General features: G+C 35.8%; 1 protein-coding gene across 9 annotated transcripts in view; it reads left to right on the top strand.

Annotated features, from left to right (window-relative positions):
* The first annotated feature begins 81 nt into the window (after positions 1 to 81).
* The window catches only part of XRCC3 (X-ray repair cross complementing 3), a 64,755-nt gene continuing 44,185 nt past the window's right edge, over positions 82 to 20,651 (top strand). The window contains exons 1-5 of one of the 9 annotated variants that reach the window (XM_069103802.1): positions 113 to 215; positions 589 to 671; positions 8,105 to 8,194; positions 12,459 to 12,549; positions 13,101 to 13,238. In XM_069103802.1, coding sequence (XP_068959903.1) covers positions 12,495 to 12,549; positions 13,101 to 13,238 — 193 coding nt within the window. In that variant the 5' untranslated portion in view covers positions 113 to 215; positions 589 to 671; positions 8,105 to 8,194; positions 12,459 to 12,494. Of the gene's footprint in view, positions 294 to 577; positions 672 to 8,104; positions 8,195 to 12,458; positions 12,550 to 13,100; positions 13,239 to 20,651 lie in introns of all 9 variants that reach the window. The other 8 variants (XM_069103801.1, XM_069103809.1, XM_069103804.1 and 5 more) reach the window with 8 other exon arrangements.

Below are 20,651 nucleotides of genomic sequence, written 5' to 3'. Positions count from 1 at the left end.
GGCACCACCCAGACTCCGCTCATGCGCAAGGAGGGCGGGGCGGGGCGGGGAGGTGCCATTTCCCTAGAGGCTTTGAAAAGAATGAGGGATGAACCAATCAGCAAGCGGCGCCACGAAGGCAGCTGTGCAGGTGATTGGAGGAGGCGGAGTCGTGGCCCGTCATTGGACTGGGACCCCGCGCGGAGGACGAACCGCGCCAAAATAACGGAGCTAAGGTGAGATAGCCGAGGTGCGGGCGGATTGTGTGCCGGGATGGGCCTTCTCCTGGATCTAAGGGTGTCCGGGAGGGCGAGGTGGGTCCCAGAAGTTTCGGGACAACTTGGAGCTCGAGGGTCTATAGCGGCTAGTCGCCAGCCTTCGAGGCGAGCCCAGGAGCTGACTCGCCGCCGGAGGGACGGGACCCTGGGTTCCCGGAAGGGCAGCCCGGGGGAGCAGCAGATGGGAGCTTACTAAGAACCGACGGAAACTGTCCCTTGATCACACCTCACCCCCAACCCAGACTAAACCGCAGAAGAATAACTCAAGTTTATGTAACGCTTTGCAAAGTATTTTTAATGTTAATACAAGAATTAATTAGTCTTTTTACAGGTAAGAAAACTGAGGCCCAGAGAGGGGATGTATTTATCCTGGAAGCAATCATTGGGGACTTCCTGGAACCTCTTGAGCAGGAAGTGAGTGTTATGATGAGACCTGTTCTTTGTGCACCCCAGTTTGGCTGTTGTGTGATATTGGATTGGAGACGGGATCTGGAGGCTAGGAGTCCATTTTAGAGACTTAGAGTAGGGGAGGTGCAAGGTGATGAGGACTTGACTTGTGAATGGGAAGGGGACAAATGTGAGTCATTTTGGAGTCAGAACTGGTGAGACTTGGCAATTGATAGGATATAGCAGTTCAGTGAGAGAGAAGAGGCACAAAAGCTTTTGTGATTCTCAAGTTGCAAACTTGGGAGACTTGAAGGGCAGTAATTAGTAAATTAGGGAGAGTAGTGGAGTTGGGGGTTGGGGAAGATAATCCGTTGTTTTGTTTGAAATGCCTTTGGGACTTCCAGGTGGAGATGTCCTTGAGACATTTGTAGTTGTGGAACTAGAGTTCTGGAGAATCACTTTGGGGTATGCAAGTTTGGGAGACACTCAAATTATCATTTCTCATTATCATTATCAATTATCATTTATCAGTATGCACTGAAATGATAATTGAAACTGGTAGTTTAAGAGGTTATCTAAAGAGAGTGGATGGCTCAGGACCTAGCCTTGCGGTATATGCAAAGGAATCAATAAGTGGCCTAAACTTAACCGACCTGAGAGATAACTGAAGAAAATATAAGCTCTACTATTTGGCACTTAAAGCCCTTCACAATCTGACCTTTTCTTGTCTTTCTGATCTCCCCTTAATGCTCTCTACTAGGCATTCATGCTTGCAGTTACTCATAGAGGACTTTCCACCTCCTGGCTCTTCTACTTTTCCCTGACTGTCTCTCCCTCCCTCCCTAAAATGCTCTCCCTCTTCACTTCTGCCTCTTGGAGTCATTAGTTGTGAGACTTGAATCTCTGCTCAAGTGCTGTCTTTTGCATGAGTTTTTTTTTTTTTCTGGTCTCATTAACTATTAGTGCTGGCCCATCTAAGGTTACTTTGTTTCTGTTTATATATTTGTTAACTTGTATGTGTATACTTTTCCTCCCTCCCTCCATGTAAACAATTGTTTAATTTTTGTCACTGAATCTTCCATAATTAATACAGTACCTGACCCATAATAGGCATTTACTAAAAATTTTTTTGAGTGTCATGAATATCCAGACAGAGATTATGGCTGGATATTTAGATCTGGGAGTCAACAGTATAGTCAAACAGTATCATAGTTGAACCCATGATAACTGATAAGAGATACGGTAAAGAATTGCAAATTAAGATGCTTAGTGCTTTTTGTGTCACGGTTTCCTTGGGCACTCTGATGATGCCTACGAACCTTTTAAAGACTAATGTTTTGAGGGCAGCTAGGTGGTGCAGTGAATAGAGCACTGCCCTGGAGGACCTGAGTTCAAATTCAGCCTCAGACTTAGACACACTTACCAGCTACGTGGCCTTGGGCAATTCAATTAACCCCAATTGCCTCACCTTCCCCCCCCTCTAAAAAAAAAAAGACTAATGTTTTTAAACTAAAACTAAAAATTGGATTACAAAGGAAGTCAATTTAAAAGCTCCTGCTATAGAGAGAAAAGAGGAGAGGATTTAGAATGGCACAGAGGACATTCTGTTGGGGGCAAACAACTGGTACATGTACACGTGTATAAAGACACATAAAAATCAGATAGCCAAGGAGCCATCTAATTCCAAACTATGTAAAAGTGAAATTACCACTCTTGAAATATTGAAGATAATGTGTGTCATAGCATCCTGCCAGATGGGTAGATAATGCTCCATGAAATCAGGGACTTAACATTATTGAAACATTTAACAAAACTTCCCTGTAAAGTTTAAATCTGAAACATTTTGTTAGAAACATATATATGTATTATTCCCATTTCATGAAGTTTTTTGTAACAAAGTTAAAACTAATAGTATAGTGACCTCTGGAAAGTACATGCAACATTTCACATCTATAACATCCTCCCCCACCTCACAGTTTTTTAAATAAACAAATCTTTGCTCTTCCCTTTTCTCCTTCTCTCCTGTGTGCCAACCTAGAAAGAAAAACAGATTTCTTGTAATAAAAACACATTGTCAATATTTTTAAAAATGTAAACATTTTGTATTGACACAACACTTTCTAACAAATACATAAATAATTCTTCAAGAACAAAGTACATTTCTCTAAAACAGTTAAGCAAAATCATGCTTAATCACATGATTGCATCTCATAGAACTAGTTGTTGCTTTCTACATTATAGTATCTTGATTGCTAATAGAAAGAGTGAATATGTTCTTTAACTTTGGTGGCATGGTAACAACTTATACTTGGACAATAATTGTCATATTGTCTTTATTTAAATTGCAATAGTAATTTGTGCACTTGGTTGTTTTATGGCCCTTGTTTCTTATATGACTGCTAAGCCACTGTTTCTTAATTATTTGGTGTCATTTTTATTCTGGTCTTTGTTATAAAAAAAATAGTACTGCTATGAATATTTTTGTACATATGGGTCTTTTTTTTTTGCTGTCAGCAGCCTTCTTGGCGGTATAAACCAAGAGTGGAGTCTCAGGTCCAATAGTATGAACAGTTAAGTAATTTTTATTGAATAATTGCAAATTATTTTCTGGAAATGTTGGACTATTTCTCTGCTGGTTTGCAGATCTTTACATAGATCTTTCGACATTGAATTTACTCTCTTTTGCCATTTTAGGGCTTGGCAAAGTGAATAGAGAGCTAGACCCAGAGCCAGGTCCAAGTCCAAGGCCCACCTCTCAAAGCCTAGCAGTGTAATCTTGGACAAGTGACTTTACCTCTCAGTGCTGTTTTCTAAGATAAGAAGTTACCGAGAAGGTGTAGATCAGCATTGACTAAGGAAATTCCCCACCTGGTGCTAAATACACCAATGAAAGCACAGGTCTAGTTCCTAGCTCTGTTAATCCTCTTTAATTGGATTAATGTGTTTTAATGCATTTTTTCTGATTATTAGTAATACTAATTTGAACAATTTTGAAAATGGTTGACAGGTTTTTTTTTTCTTTCAAAAACTGTTCATATCTTTTGACTACTTTGTCTTTTGGTGAATACCTCAAAATTTTACATATGTAAAACACTTTATAAACCTTTAAGCCCTAAATGCTAGTTTGTTTTTTTTTATGATTACAGATTTATGTCAGTTCCCTAGATTTTTGGAGGCCATAAACCCCTATTACATTACTTCCTACCTTTCCAGACTTCTTACACTTTATTCCCACCCACACACTCTTGATCCAGATGCACTGACCTCCTTGCTCTTCCTCATTCCATCCCTAAACTGAGCATTTTCACATTCTTCTATTCCTGGAATGCTCTCCTTCCTTGTCTCTGCCTCCGGGCTTCTTTCAGGTCTTAGCTAAAGTCCCATCTCCTACAAGAAGAATTTCCAATCCCCCTTAATCTTAATGCCTTCCCCCTTGAGACCCATCCCCATTTTATCCTTGTTTATATGACCAAGGGTTCTTTGAGAGCAAGAACTGTTTTTTGCCTTTCTGTCTGCCTGTGCTTAGTGCCTGGTATATAGTAGGTACTTAATAAATACTAGTTGACTAAATTTAAAAAAATTATCAGTAGGTATGTGTAGTTTGCCTGTCCTTCTCTCTGTGTTTCTTGACTCTACTTTTACTAGTAGAATATTTTTGGTTTCCTTTGCTCAACTCATGTAAGAGTGTGGTGTGGGTATGCATGATCTCTTCCTACTACCCTTTTCCACATCGCTCTCTCTTCTTAGTTTGAATGACCTTTATGATTTCGATATATATTAAGTCATTTCATCTTGTTTCCTTTCTCTAGCCTTCTATCTGGTCAGCTTTCATGAGGAGGAACTTTTAAGGGACAATACAATTGTTTCATCTTTCTCAGATGTAAAGAGTGATTCAGCACTTAATTTTTCTTACTAAGTCTAATCAACAAGCATTTATTATGTGCCTACTTTGTGACAGACCCTGTATTAACCCTAGAGATATAAAGAAAGGCAGTAACTATCCCTGCCCTTCAGGAGCTCACAGTCTAATGGGGGAGACCACATATAAACAACTATGTGCAAACAAGATATATACAAGATCAAGTGGAGATAATCACAATAGAAAGGAACTAGCATTAAGAAAAGGCCTAGAAAGATTTTGTGCATAAGGTAAGATTGTAGCTGAGACTTGAAGGAAGCTAAGAAATAGAAATGAAGAAGGTTGAGAATTACAGACATATGTGGGACAGCCCTTTGATAGTACATAAAGTAAGGAGACAGTGTTACTGGGTCATAAAAGTATGTGGAGAGGAGTAGGCTGTAAGAAAATTGAAAAAGAAGGGAAGGGTTAGGTTGTGAAGAGCTGCAAAGGCCAAAAACTGGATATTCTATTCAATCCTGAAGGTAATAGGGTAATAAGAAGCCACTAGAGTTTATTGAATTAGGGGAGAAGGCAGAAAGAAGGGTTGATGTGGTCAGGCTTTCTTTTTAGGAAGATCATTTTGGCAACAGAGAGACTGAAGGCTGAGAGACAAACTAGAACATATTTCAGTAGGCCAGGCCTGAGGTGAGGGTCTGGACCAGGGTGGTACCAGTGACAGGGGAGAGAAGGAGGCATAGAGGAGAAGTGTTAAGGGTAGAATTGACAGAACTTGGCAAGAGATTGGGAATGGAAGGTGAGAGATAAGTTGAAGATGACACCTAGCCTAGGTACCTGAGAGGATGGATGATAGTGCCCTCAACAGTACTGGGGAAGTTTAGAAGATGGGGGGAAGGTTTTGGGGAAATGAGAATGAGTCTAATTTTAGACTTGAGTTTAAGGCTAGATAAGTAGATCTGAGAACTGTCTCCTTAGAAGTGATATTTGAACCCATGGAAATTGATGAGATCATGAAGTGAAATAGTATAGAGGGAGAAAAGAAGAGGGTGCAAGAGACAATGATGAGTTTCTAGAGATAACGAAATGCAGGAAAATAGCCAGTTAGGAAATGATGAGAATTCCCTGGATGTCATCTTTCAGCAGTTGAGCACCTGAGAGGAGATCTCTAATGTCCATCCTTCTCCCTCTCCAGTCAAATCAGGTGGTGGAGAATGAGAGGAAAGGAAGTAGAGCCACTGATTATAAATGGTCGTTCTCTGATCTACTTATCTAACCTTTAACTCTTTTTGGAGGGCAATTGGGGTCAAGTAACTTGCCCAAGGTCACACAGCTAGTTTTTGTGTGTGTGTTAAGTGTTTGAGGCAGGATCCGATCTCAGATCCTCCTGGCTCCAGGGCTGATGCTCTACTCACTGTGCCACCTAGCCACCCCTATAAATGGTCTTCTTAAGGAGTTTGCCACAAAAGGGAGAGAGATATAGAACAATAGCTACAAAGGATGGTCAAAGTGGGCAAGTTTGTAGAATTAGCTAGTAAACAGGAAGAAGTTGAACATTAGTGAGAGAAAGGAAGTTCTGGAGGAGAAAATCTGCTGGAGAAGAAATGGAATGGAATCTTTTGGGTGTGGAGAGGGGCCATATGAATTTTTTTCATAGGCATGGAAGAGGAGATAATGTGGGAAGATGTCTGAGTAATGTAAGAAAAGGATAAGAGGAAAAGAAGAAACTCAGCAGATGGCCTGTTTTTTTTTTCAGTGAAATATGAAGCAAAATTTTCATGCCCTCTAGATTTTTTTAGACCTTTATTTAGTTTCTTTTTTTCCACTGATTTTGTATTTCAGAGAGTTCTGTTTCTCAGGAGAAATGAAAGTAATCCATTAATTTTATTTAAAAGTCTGCCTTCGGGGCAGCCAGGTAGCACAGTGAGTAAGAGCACTGGCTCCAGTGTTGGGATGACCTGGGATCGAATCCGGGCTCAGACACTTAGCACCCACCCAGAAACACCTGGCCATGTAACCTTGAGCAAGTTACTTAACCCCAATTGCTTAAAAAAAATAGAAGTCCGCCTTCACACAATACGCTCTTTGCCAAATTAATTCTTCTTAGGTATGAGCTATCTCACTCTAACTTTTCTTTAGTTGTCTAATTATTGATGAAGAGACCTGGCTATTTCAAACTGGAAGTATTTTTTATTCATTGTATTCTCTTGATAATTTGCTAGTCTCATTGACCCCTAAAATCCACATTCCAGGTGAGTTAAACTTAGGAATTCTATTGCACTTTGCTTTTCCCAGGAATTCCAATGCTTATGGGCAATTTTCTTGTATATCTACCTGAAATAACAGTATTCAGAATTTTAGTTTTATAATTTCTTTTTGGTAGGCCAATGATTCTCAAATTCTCTCTCTTCAAGCTCAGTTCCTTTAGTTTGTAGAGTTTTCAAGCATTCTTTCAAATTACTCTTTCTCTTGTTCTGATTTATATCTGCATTTTTTGTTCTGTGAGCCATTTTTTTTATTACAATGTACTCTGCTTCATTAAGATTTTCCATCTTCTATACTGTCAGTGCATATTAAATGCTATATAATTATAGTTCACCTATTTGTTATTTTATGGTTTACAAAATACTTCATATACATTATCTTATTTGATGCTCACTACAGTCCTCTTGATGTGTATAGCATTAGCAAAATTATTACCATTTTAGAAATGAGGAAACTGAGACCCAGAGAAATGAAGCAGTGTGCCAGTTAACAGAAAAGTAGTGGAGCCAGGATTCAAACCCATATAGTCTGCTTCCAGTGGTCTTTCTGCATATCTGATATGATAGACACAGCCCAACAATAGGCCTATTCTCAAAGTCCTTCCAGAGCTTTTGGGTCACTGGCATAAGCTTTGAAAAATCAGGATCCTCATTATACCATGATGAAACATTATAGGAGAATTTTAGTGCCTGCTTAAGAATTTTAATGAAACAATCAAGTAGTATGAAACATGTCCTTTGCCCTTCAGCACACGTACAAGATAATAACTTCTAATGACTTCCTATTGCCTTCAAGATAAAGTCCGATTTACTGCTTCCTAATAAGAACTCCTCGTGCCAGGCAGGAAAGTTTCCTGAATATCACATGTTCATTGTCCCATTCTAAAGCAACTTTCATGCAATTCTTACCAGAAATGCCCTTCCTTCTGCCCTCTGTGTATCTAAATCCTACTTATCCTTCAAAGCCCACTATCCATGAAGCTTTTTCTGAAGTATTTGAAAAACCATAATAGGAAAGAGTCGTCGTCTTTTATCTGCTTAGCTGAGAACTCCAAGCATCTGAGTGGAACCTGGAACCTGCTGCTTAAGGAGGCAGAAAGGCTCCTCATCCCCAAGAGGCTTCAAGCTGAACTGGGCATGGCATTTTTCAGGAATATTGCAAAGTCAATTCCTGCTCAGATATAGATTCAACCTTTGAGATCTGTTTCATCTCTGAGATTCTGTGGTTTTGTGATTAAACTTTCTTGCCCCAGTCTATTATAATTCCTTTTGATGATATTACCATAGAATGTAAACTTTCCTGAGCACCAGAAATAAAATTGACTTTACTGTCTTTACAGAGATTTCACGGAGATAGATTTAAGGAAAATTACTCTGAAGAATGCAGAGAATACGTCAGTCAAGTGACCTTTCATGCTATTGAAAACTGAGTACGTCAATGATAGTTAACATCTTTTTCATTTGTTTTCTGGATATAGTAAATAACTTTACACTTAGACTCCTTCCATATACAGGTATTCTCCAAAGTAAGAAGATTACTTGCATTTTCTAGACATTTGATAATATTTTGTGTAAATTTTCCACTGCTAAAGGTATACACTTTCTTCTTTTGCATTTTACTTGGTTGTCATCTTTTTTAGCTGTCTTGTATAACCCATTATAACAGACATGCAGTTAATAAACATTAGGGTTATTTTAAAATTTGTTACGAAACAAAACTGTTTTACTTTAATAATTTTAGGGGTTTTGGTGTTCTCCATTCCCCCCTCCCCGCTTATTAGCATAAATATAAATTTATTGGTCTAGGGTCCTGTTACCAAGTTACCATCCCCAATGATGTTTTTAGGTAATTGAAAATGATACTGTACTGAAAGTTTAACTTCTTTCTTAAATCTGACAACCTTATTAAGCATAGGACCTTTGGTGGTATATATTTCTTCAGCTCAATGTTAAAAACATCCTGTGTGCAATTTTTATTTGATTTTAAGTTTGACCATAAAAGGTTTTTTTGTAATAATTTTTATATAAGCTTGTTGACTTAATATACCCAAACCTTTGGATACACAAAAGCTATAAAATTATCCACTTCTATAATTTATACATTTAACAAAGTTATAATGATTAGCTTTAACAAAGTAATATTGAACTCATCCTGTTTGTTTTTCTGTTCTCCCCCACTGATTACTGCATAATTTCTAGATTTTATCTAGAGTTATTATTGTTTAGACTCCTAACATCAAAGTCCCTGAGACAGTAGAAATAACACTAAAGAAAATAAAAGAAGGGCAGCTGAATCCAACCAACAGTAGATGTCCCTGCTGGAGGCAAAAAAAGTTTCAAGCATAATAAGAGATTTTAAGATTTTTCAAAAAAGGGAAAGGTACTGAAAAAAAATCAGATATTATTACTGGGAAAAGGTTACTGAGAGGACATCAATAACTACTGACCAATATGCCAACTTTTCATCTCAACTAAATCTTTATGAGAAAAATTTTGTTAACATATCTAAGGATGTCCTTAATAAAAATAAGAAACGAGAACAGGAAGGCTTTTTACAGATGATATTCTATAAGATACCACATCTTTATAGTTACACAATTGATTAAAACGTACAGAGAATACCAAGATTCCACTATTTGTTATTGGTTGACTATTAAAAAGCATTTAATTCAGTGGAGAAAAATAAATCCTCAAGGATGCTTTGTCTTTTTTCTTTTCTTTCTTTTTTGCCCCCCTCTCTCATCCATTCTGGAAGTGCAGTGTTCATTCATGGACTGATCCCAGTATTGATCAGCATGGGAGTTTTTCTGTTTTTCTGACCTCGGCTAGTTTGCCCTTCCTTAGGCAGCCTGGTGCTCCTCTATACCTGGGGTCTCCCTGTATTGGTGCCAGACTTAGTATGGTCACCTAATCAACTTTAGCCCTATTATAGCCCAGAACTCCCAAACTCAAGAAATCCTCTCATCTTAGCCTCCACCAGTTTCATGTTAAGATCATATAAGATACTTTTGCTTGACAGCCTTTTGCTTATTAATAGCAAATCAAGAATAAAACTGACAGCATGACTGGCAGTGTTGTTTGTCACTATCATGGAGGATATCTAGAACATAATACAAATTGAGAGGTATTCCCCATAGATGGTAAGGTCCTTTGGACTTTTCTCTTTATAAACAGCAAAATATGTAACGTTATAAAACCTCCTAAATGAGATCCCCCAATCCTTCAAAAGCATTTGTTCATTCATAGCACACACACATACAACAACAATAATAATTTTGTCCAGGTATTCATGGGCATTTGGATAGGTAACCATGGAGCAGGTCAGTACATACTGAATCTTTTGAATAGACAGACATTTCACAAGAATAGTGAATTGAGCCTATCGTTTTATAGGTTGTCCCTGTACATAGGTTATTTTATTGATTGTCCCTGGGGAATTAGTGCTCTTAGTGATCCCAAATTTTTATTCTTGAAAGTAAAGTCTATCTTTTTAATATAAATATACTTTTGATATTGCTACATGGCTGCGAATCAGAGAATGACAAAATCATTGAAGGAATCATCATTTATTTACTTATCTGTTTATGTAGTTTCTCCAGATAGAATGTTAGCCTCTTGAGGTCAGAGAACATTTTCATTTTTTGTCTTTGCATCCCTTAGTGTTTAGCATAGTTCCTGGTGCTTGATAAATGCTTGCTGAATCAAAATTGCAAGTCATCTAGAAGTCATTGGACAGGTGCATAGTAAGCAAAAATAGATGGCAGCATGTCACCAACCATGAATTGTGCTCACAGTCCATAAAGCATCTCATTAAAGGGATATATCACTACAGTAGGAGGTGGGCAGAGTGGTAATTTAACAAGAGTGAAGGAAAACATATGGGGACTATCTACGTACTATTTATTGTCCCCGTAATGTCAAGACACTCAGCACCCCAGCACATTGGATAGATTCTCCGTAGAGGATTTATAGGAAGATATGGTTAAGTGTTATATAGAATAAGAAATCATGGATGAGTTGTGCTTTACATCATTGGAGGGAGTGCCCACAGATCCATGAAAAGCATTGATTACAACTACCCACATAGTTGTAATCAATGTAGATATTTTGATTCTACTTTTTCCACTCTCTATTAACTTCATACATTTTCCCATTTTTTTTTTTCCATGAACTGTTGTCAGCAAACAGAAACATTCCCAGGTACAGAGAAGAAAAAAAGAATTACATGCGAATCCATAGATTTGTTACATATGATTTGTTGTGTGTTTATTAAATTCAGCACAAAAATTACAAAATTGCTTTGTTAACTTCTTTTTTCTGTATATAATTCTTGTTTCATTGATGTTCTTTTTTTTACCTCTGTAACTTCCCACTTTCCTCCCAAAACAGAAACTTCTCTTTATAACAAATAAATAATCAAGCAAAAAAAATGGGTATGTTGGTCATGTCCATAGATGTCTATATTTCTTTATAGTCTTAATATTTGTCAGTTCTTCTTACAATGACATTCTGTTATGTTAATATGCCAAAATTTATTCAACCATTCTGTGGTTATTCAACATTGAAGTTGTTTCTAGTTTTTTGCTAATACCATATAGATAATGCTATTAACACTGTTTTTGTACAAATGAATCTCTTAAAAATGTTATCAAGGAAATCTTTATGATATAATCTCAATAATTGTATCACTAGTTCAAAAGGTATGAATAACTGTAACTTTTATCGTCTAATGCCATATTATTTCACAAAGAGTTCATTACCAATTCACAGGTTCATCAGACTTGTATGTCTGTTTTTTTCTTAGCCCCAATAGCATTGAATTTTATTATTTTTAACTATCATTGCAATTTTAATGGACATAAGGTGAGTCAGTTGTTTTGACTCTCAGTTCTCTGATTTGTAAACAGTTTTAACAGTTTCTTAGGAGGTTAATGATAATTAATATTTTATCTTTTGAAAATTCTTTTTGACATGCTTTGTCTATATTTAGGGGATAAATTTTATATTTGTAAATCTGTATCAGTACCTCATAGATCATGGGTATCAAACATCTATTAGAAGTACTTATCAAAAAGACTTCTTACCTAATCTGTATTTTATTTCCTTTTTTATTCTTGATGGATTGCTTTTGTTATACAAAAGCTCTACATTTTTGCATAGTAAGATTTATGTATTTGTGTTAGTTCTCCAGATTCCTCAGAGATAAGATATCAGATGAACAGAAAAAATTGTAGCCATATTGCTGTCAAAAAAAGATGGTTGGGAGAACAAGAATAATACCAAGTCATATGCCTACTTTTCATCTCTGTAAAATATTTATTAAAATTATTTGTACATATCTTATGGCTTTCCTGATTCCAGACTGAGAGAGAGATAGAGACATAAAGAGGAAGAAAGATAAGGGATAGGGTTCCCAAACAACAACAAAAATTTGGGGAGAAAGAGGACAGAAAGAATGTCAGAGGAATCACAACTAGGACAGTTTTGAAGGTTATATTTTAAATTTATTACATATTTAAAAAGGAATGGAAGTTCTACATAATAGACATTTTATGTACAATATTTTTATTTTACAGTGTATATGGAAATGCTCATTTTATGTGGTTTTTATTAAATGAAAAATAGTTTAAAAAAAGTAACTTGAATCAGGTTGGGGTTTTTTTTGCCTTATGTTTTGATGTTTTTTATTCATAGGAGACTACACAAATCTGTAGTATGTACATTTAAGAAATGGATTGGGACCAACTAGACTTGAATCCTAAAGTTATCACTGCTATTAAGAAAGGTAAATTTAGATGCATTACAAGTATAAAAAGACATTTTTAACAATTAGTGTGAGAATAAGTTTGTATTCCAATTGTCTTTTTAAATTGCTAACTAAAATCCACAAAAAGAATTTTTGTTCTGCATTGTACAGCCACAGTGTGTGATGACTAACTTTGGGAGACTTAACCCTTCTCAGCAATGCAAGGACCTAAAACAATTCCAAAGGATCCATGATAGAAAATGTCATCCACATCCATAGAAAGAACTAAAAGTCTAAATGCAGAGCGACGCAGACTATTTTCTTTTTTTTTATTGGTCTGTTTTTTTTCTTTCTCGTGGTTCCTCCCATTGGTTCTAATTCTTCTATACAACATGTCTAATGTAAAAATATGTTTAATAGGAATGTATATGTAGATCCTGTATCAGATTGCTTGTCATTTTGGGGGGTAGGGAGAAAATTTAAAACTTATGGAAGTGAATATTGAAAACTAAAAATAAATAAATTAACTTTAAAAAAGAAAAGAATGTTTGTTTTGATTCCCCTTGCTGTATTTGTGCTCCTCATTTCAGCCAAACTAAAATCAATAAAGGAAGTTTTGTACCTTTCTGGACCTGATTTGCAAAGACTAACAAAACTGTCCAGCATTGATGTCCAGCATTTATTGAAAACAGTCTCGTTAGCACTGAAGAACAACTGTGTTCTGACAGGTAACAACAGAATGAAGAAATTTTGCTTGGGACCTTTTTTTTTTTGTTTAGGAGATAAATTGCATGAAAGTTGATTAATATCAGTGTGAATCCTGGGTGGCCACTGACATTGATCAAAGTTATTCTGTCATAAATAAGTTAGAGTCTTCCTTCATGTTTCAAAATCTGCACAATTGTCATGTATCAGGGGAAAAGAATGTTGATGTTCATTCTGAGGCTGGCAGGTAGTATAGTAGATAGAGTACTGGACCTGGAGTCAGTCAGAACTGAGTTCAAATCAAGCCCAGGACAGGCATAGTTCTATGACTCTGAGAGAATAACTTACTCTCTGGCTGCCTCAATTTCTTCATCTGTAAAGTGGAGATGATAGCAACTACTTAACCAGGGTTGTAGTTAGGAAAAAATCAGATAATAATTTTACAGCATTTGCAAATGTTAAAGCACTATATACATGTTACCTATTGTTGTTTTCATTTACTTTTTTAAAAGTTTAGTTTAATTCTTTTTGGTTATATTTTAAGTTCCATCCTGTCTCCCTTCTTCCCTCCCCACCCTGCACTAGAGAAAACCACCATTTCACTCAGATACATGAATACACACACACACACACACACACACGTGTGTGTATGTGTGTGTGTGTGTGTATAAAACCATACTATTTATACTTCTTTCTACTAGTTCTTTCTCTGGGGATGGATAGCATCTTTCTTCATAGATCCTTTGTAGTTGATTTGAATATTTATAATCAGGATAACTTAGTCGTTCACAATTATTCTTTGAACAATATTGCTGTTACTGTATATAACATTCTCTTGGTTCTGCTCATTTCAATCTTCATATTTCATGTAAGTCTTTCAGTGTTTTTCTAAAGTCAACTAGCTCATCATTACTTACAGCATAATGGTATTCTATCACAATCATATACCATAGTCTGTTTAGCCATTCCCCACTTGATAGGCATCTCCTTCAGCTTCCAGTTCCTTCCCACCACAAAAAAAAGCTTCTTATAAATATTTTAGAACATATAGCTTCTTTTCCCTTTTTTTCTGATTACCTTGTAAAACAGACCTAACAGTGGTATTGTTGGGTCAAAGGGTACACATGGTTTTAGAACTCTTTGAGCATAATTTCAGATTGCTTTCCAGAATGGTTAGATCAGTTCATTGCTTTACCAACAGTGTATTGGTGTCCCAATTTTTCCATATCCCCTCCAACATTTGTTATTTTCCCTTTCTGTCACATTAGCCAATCTGATAGGTGTAAGATGATATCCTAAAGTTAAGATCTCTATTAATTTGAGATAATGAAAAACTGTCCATAAAATTTTTTCCCAATTTTCTGCTTTCCTTCTAATTTTGGTTTTTTGGTTTTATTTGTAAAAAAACTTTGAAATTTAATTTAATAAAAACTATCCACTTTATATCTCACAATGCTATCTCTTATTTATTCATAAATTCTCCTTTTCATAAACCTGATAGGTAATATGTTCCATGTTCTTCTCATTTACTTAGGATATCTCCCTTTATATCCAGGTCATGTATCTATTTGGACTTTATCTTGGTAAATAGTGTAGGATATTGTTCTATACCCAATTTCTAGTAGACTGCTTTCCAATTTTCCCAACATTTTTTAATGAAATAGTGAATTTTTATCCCCAAAGCTTAAATCTTTACACTTGTCAAATATAAGGTTACTATAACCATTTACTACTGTATATTGTTTGTCTATTCTGTTCAACTAGTCCACCTTCCTTTTTCTTAGTCAGTATAAGATAGATTTGATCATTACTGCCTTATAATATATTTTAAGATCTTGTACTGCTAAACCTCCTTTCTTCACATTTTTTCACTAATTCCTTTGATATTGCTGACATTTTGTTCTTCTAAATGCATTTTATTTTTTTCTAGCTCAATAAAATATTTCTTTGGTACTTTAATTGGAATGGCCTTGAATAAGTAGATTAGGTAGAATTGTCATTTTTATTATGTTGGTTCTGCTCACCCCCTCAACAATTAATATTTCTCCAATTATTTAAATATCACTTTATTTGCATAAAAAACATTTTGGAATTATGTTCATGTAGTTCGTGGGTTTTTGTTGGCAGGTATACTCCCAGCTATTTTATGCTGTCAACAGTTATTTTAAATGGGGTATCTCTTACTATCTCTTTCTTCTTTCAGGGTTTTGTTGATGATATATAGAAATACAGATAATTTATGTGAGTTTATTTTACATACTGCTACTTTGCTAAAGTTGCTGTTTTAGCTAGCTTTTTAATACAATCGCTAGGATTTTCGAAATATGTCATCTGTATCATCTGCAAAAAGAGATAGTTTTATTACCTCATTGCCCATTCTGATTTCTTCAATTTCCCTTTCTTATCTTTTTGCTATTGCATTTCTAATACAAGATTGAATAATGCTGGTGATAATGGGCATTCTTATTTTATTCCTGATCTTACTGGGAAAGCTTCTAACTTATCCCCATTACAGATATTACTTGATGGTGGTTTGAAGTAGACACTTCTTATCATTTTAAGGAAAAATCCATTTATACCTATGCTTTCAAGTGTTTTTAATAGGAATGAGTATTTAATTTTGTCAAAAACTTTTTCTTCATCTGTTGATATAATTATGATTTTTGTTACTTTTATTTTTGATGTAGTCAATTATGTTAATAGTTTTCCTTATGTTAAACCATTCCTGTATTCCTGGTAGAAATTCCACTTACTCACAATGTACAATCTTTGCAATATACTGTTATAGTCTCCTAGTAGTATTTTATTAAGGATTTTTGCAACAATATTCATCAGTGAAATTGGTCTATGTTTTTCTTTCTCTGTTTTTGCTCTTCCAGGTTTAGGTATCGACACCGTATTTGTTTCATAAAAGGAATTTGGTAGAACTCCTTTATTTGAAATGATGTATTTAATATTGGAATTAGTTGATCTTTTAAATGTTTTGTAAAATTTGTAAATCCATCTGGTCCTTATACATTTTTCTTAGGAAGCTCAGTTATGGCCTATTCAATTTCATTGTCTAAAATAGATTTATATAGATATTCTATTTCCTTTTCTGTTAATCAAGGCAGTCTATAGACTGTTTTGTGTAAATATTCATCCATTTCACTTAGATTGTTAAATTTTTTGGCACATAATTGGACAAAATAACTCCTAATAATTGCTTTCATTTAATCTTCATTAGTGGTATAGTCACCATTTTCATTTTCGGTATTAGTGATTTGATTTTCTTCTCTCTCTCTTCTTTAGTCCTATTAACCAGTGGTGTATCTATTTTATTGTTGTTGTTGTTTTTCCCATAAAGCCAACTCTTTGTTTTATTAATTCAGTGATTTCCTTACATTTAATTTTATTAATCTCATCTTTAATTTTTAGGTTTTCCAATTTGCCATTTAATTGAGGATTTTTTCCCTAGTTTTTTAAATTGCATATCCAATTCATCAGTCTGCTCTTTCTCTATTTCATTGATGTAAGCATTTAGAGATAAATTTTCCCCTAAGTACTGCTCTGCATCCCATAGATTTTAGTACATTGTCTCATTATGATTATTTTCTTTAATAAAATTATTTGTTGTATTTAATGACTTGTTCTTTAAGCCACTCATTCTTTATGATTAGGTTATTTATTCTCCAGTTATTTTTTAATCTGTGTTTTCATGGTCTTTTATTAAATATAATTTTTATTGCATTATGACCTGAAAAAGATACATTTAATATTTCCGCTTTTCTGCATTTAACCATGAAGTTTGGGGCTCTAATGTGTAGTCATTTTTTGTAGAGATACTATGTATCTCTGAGAAAAAGGTTTGTTCCTTTATATTCTCATTCAGTTCTTTCCAGATATCTATCATATCTAACTTATCTAAGATTCTGTGCATCTTCTTTACTTCTTTCTTACTTATTTTTTGGTTAGTTTTATCTAGTTCTGAGAGGGGAAGGTTGAAGTCCTCCACTGTTATAGTTTTGCTGTCTGTTTCCACCTATAAATCATTTAGCTTTTCCTTTAAATATTTGGATAATATATAGCATTTGGTGCCTAGAAGTTTAGTATTGATTTTACTTCATTATGGTACCTTTGTCATTAATGTAGTTTTCCTGTTTATCTCTTTTAATTAAGTAATTCAGCTTTAATTTTAATTTTAGATCAGATCATGATTGTTATCCCTGCTATTTTTGCATCAGCTGAAGCATAATAAATTGTCCTCCAGCCCTTTATTTTTACTCTATGTGTATCTCTCACTTTAAAACGTCTTTCTTGTAAACAACATATTGTCAGGTTCTGGTTTCTAATCCATTCTGCTATCCATTTCCGTTTTATAGGTGAGTTCATCCCATTCACATTTAAAGTTATAATTACTAGCTATATATTTCCTTCTGTCCTATTTTTTCCTTATTGTTTTTCTTTCCTTCTCTTTTTACCCTATCCCATCTCAGATGTCTAATTTACTTGTAACCATTGTCTCCCTAATTTGAACCCCTTCTAAGAATCTCCCCTTTATCCTATCCCCTTAACCTCCTATTTCTCTGTAAGTTAAGAAGATTTATATACCCTTCAAGATGTTATTGCCTCTCTAACTCAGTTCTGATGAGAATAAGGTTCTAGCACTACCAGACTTATACCCCCTCCAGCCCTCCACTATAACAGTTCTTCCATATATGCCTCATTTGTGTGAAATAATTCCTCCATTTTACCTCCCTTGACCCAATTTTATTTTTTTTCACATTTCTATTTATTTATTTTAATTTTTAGCATTCACTTCCACAGGATTTTAAGTTCCAAATTTTCTCCCCATCTCTCCCCTCCCCTCACTCCATGACATCATATATTCTGATTACACTTTTCCCCAATCTGCCCTCCTTTCTCTTATTCCTTTCCCCTTCTGTTTTGCTGTAGGGTAAGCTAGATTTCTATACCCCATTGCCTGTGTATCTTATTTCTCAATTGCTTGTAAAAACAATTTTTAACATTCATTTTTTAAAACTTTGAGTTCCAAATTCTCTCCCTTCCTCCCTCCCCACCCACCCTCATTGAGAGGCAAGCAATTCAATATATATTGTACATATGTAGTCATGTAAAACACTTTCATAATAGTCATGTTGTGACTATTTCCTTCCATTCTGTCCTGCCCCCCCACTTATTCTATTCTTTCCTTTGACCCTGTCCCTCCTCAAAAGTGTTTACTTCTGATTACCCCCACCCCAGTCTGCCCTCCCTTCTATTATCCCCACTTATCATTCCCTTCCCCCCTACTTTCCTATACAGTAAGATAGATTTCCAAATACCCTAATAATGAGAAAGGTCTCATGAGTTACAAATATCATCATTCCATGTTGGAATGTAAACCATTCAACTTAAATAAGTCCTTTATGATTTCTCTTTCCTGCTTGCCTTTTCATGCTTCTCTTGAGTCTTGTATTTGAAAGTCCATTTTTTATTTAGCTTTGGGTTCTCAAGAATACATTAAATTCCTCTATGTCATTGAGTGTCAGTGTTCACCCTCATTGATTACACTCAGTTTTGCTGGGTAAGTGATTCTTAGTTTTAATCCTAGCTCCTTTGCCCTCTAGAATATCATATTCTAAGCCCTCTGGAATAACAATGTAGAAGCTGCTAAATCTTGTATTATCCTGATTGTGTTTCCATGATACTTGAATTGTTTTTTTCTGGCTGTTTGCAATATTTTCTTCTTGACCTGGAAACTCTGGAATTTGGCTATAATATTCCTGGGAGTTTTACTTTTGTGATCTCTTTCAGTAAGAGATCAGTGAATTCTTTCAATTTCTGTTTTACTCTCTGGTTCAGGGCAATTTTCCTTGATAATTTCTTGAAAGATGATGTCTAGGTTTTTTTCTTGATCATGGCTTTCAGGTAATACTGTAATTTTAAAAATTATCTCTCCTGGATCTGTTTTCCATGTCAGTTGTTTTTCCATTGAGGAATTTCACATTGTCTTCTATTTTTTCATTCTTTTGGTTTTGTTTTATAATTTCTTAGTTCCTCATAGCTTCCATTTGCTCCATTCTAATTTTTAAGGAATTATTTTCTTCAGTCAGCTTTTGAACCTCCTTTTCCACTTGGCCAGTTCTACTTTTTAAAACATTCTTCTCCTCATTGAAACATTCTTCTCCTCGTTGACTTTTTGCCGTTTGGTCTAGTCTATTTTTTAAGGTGTTATTTTCTTTAGTATTTAGCAAGCTGTTGACGCATTTTTCATTATTTTCTTCTATCACTCTCACTTCTTTCCCCACTTTTTCTTCTGCTTCTCTTACTTGATTTCCAAAATCCTTTTTGAGCTCTTCAATGGCTGAGACCAATTCATATTTTTCTTGGAGGCTTTTAATATAGGAGCTTTGACGTTGTTGTCTTCTTCTGAGTGCATGTTTTGATCTTCCTTGTCACCAAGATAAAATTCTGTAGTCTAAGGTTTTTTCTGTTGTTTTCTCATTTTCCCATCCAGTTACTTGATTTTTTACCTCTTTGTTAAGGTAGGGCTCTGCTTCTAGTGTGGAGGGCATAATGTCCCAAATTTCAGGGGTTTTGTGCAGCTGTTTTCAGAGATACTTCCAGGGTCCTGTAACTTTTTAGTTCTTCTAAGGTGGTATGATCTAAAAAGAGGTGTTTACTCGTCTTCTTGGCCTGTGTTCTTGTCAGTGAGTGACCATAGGCATTCTTTTCTGCTCTGGAATTGTGAGGAGGGTTCTCTCTCCACAGCTGCCAAAAGCTCTGTTATGCCAGTGCTCCTTCTCAGCCTAGGACTGTGAACTAGATCTAAGTGTGGGCAAACCAACAGACTCCTACCTCAGTGCTAGCAAAGAGACCCCTGTAATCTTCTTCAATCCCCTTGCCTTCCGTGGGCTGAGAGCTCTGGAAACAGCCACTGCTGCTGCTGCCACTGTCACGCATGCCACTGCCCCAGGGCTGCACTGGGGCCAGGGTTGGTCTGAGCTCCTCTCTTACCCTGGTCTGACATATCTTTCCCACTGCCCTTCTAAGTTATCTTTGGTGTTTGTGAGTTGAGAAGTCTTGAAACTGCCTCAGTTGCCTTTGATTTGGTCCCCTGAGACTTACTCTGGATTTACTGGGGCCTGGTTTGTACCAGTGTGGCCCATAGTGGACTGAGCTCTACTCCCACCTCTGTGCAACAGACTTTTCCCATTGACTATCCAAGTTGTTTAGAGTCTTTTTTTTACAGGTATTTGGAGGGGTTTGGAGGAGAGCTCAAGTGAGTCCTTGCTTTTACTCTATCATCTTGGCTCTGGGCTCTGCCCCCCCCCCCCCCCGCAAATTTGTTTTTTAAGAGCATCCTATCATACTCAACCTTAAGCATTCTATCTATGTATGCTCTTTCAAACTACCTTAGTTATGATAGCATTCTTAAGTTTACAGATATTTTC

Source organism: Petaurus breviceps, unplaced genomic scaffold, assembly GCF_028583685.1.
Source record: "Petaurus breviceps papuanus isolate PSGF00001 unplaced genomic scaffold, PetGlider_PUasm1.0 64, whole genome shotgun sequence".
NCBI lineage: Eukaryota > Metazoa > Chordata > Mammalia > Diprotodontia > Petauridae > Petaurus > Petaurus breviceps.
This window is presented reverse-complemented; position numbering and strand designations above follow the sequence as displayed.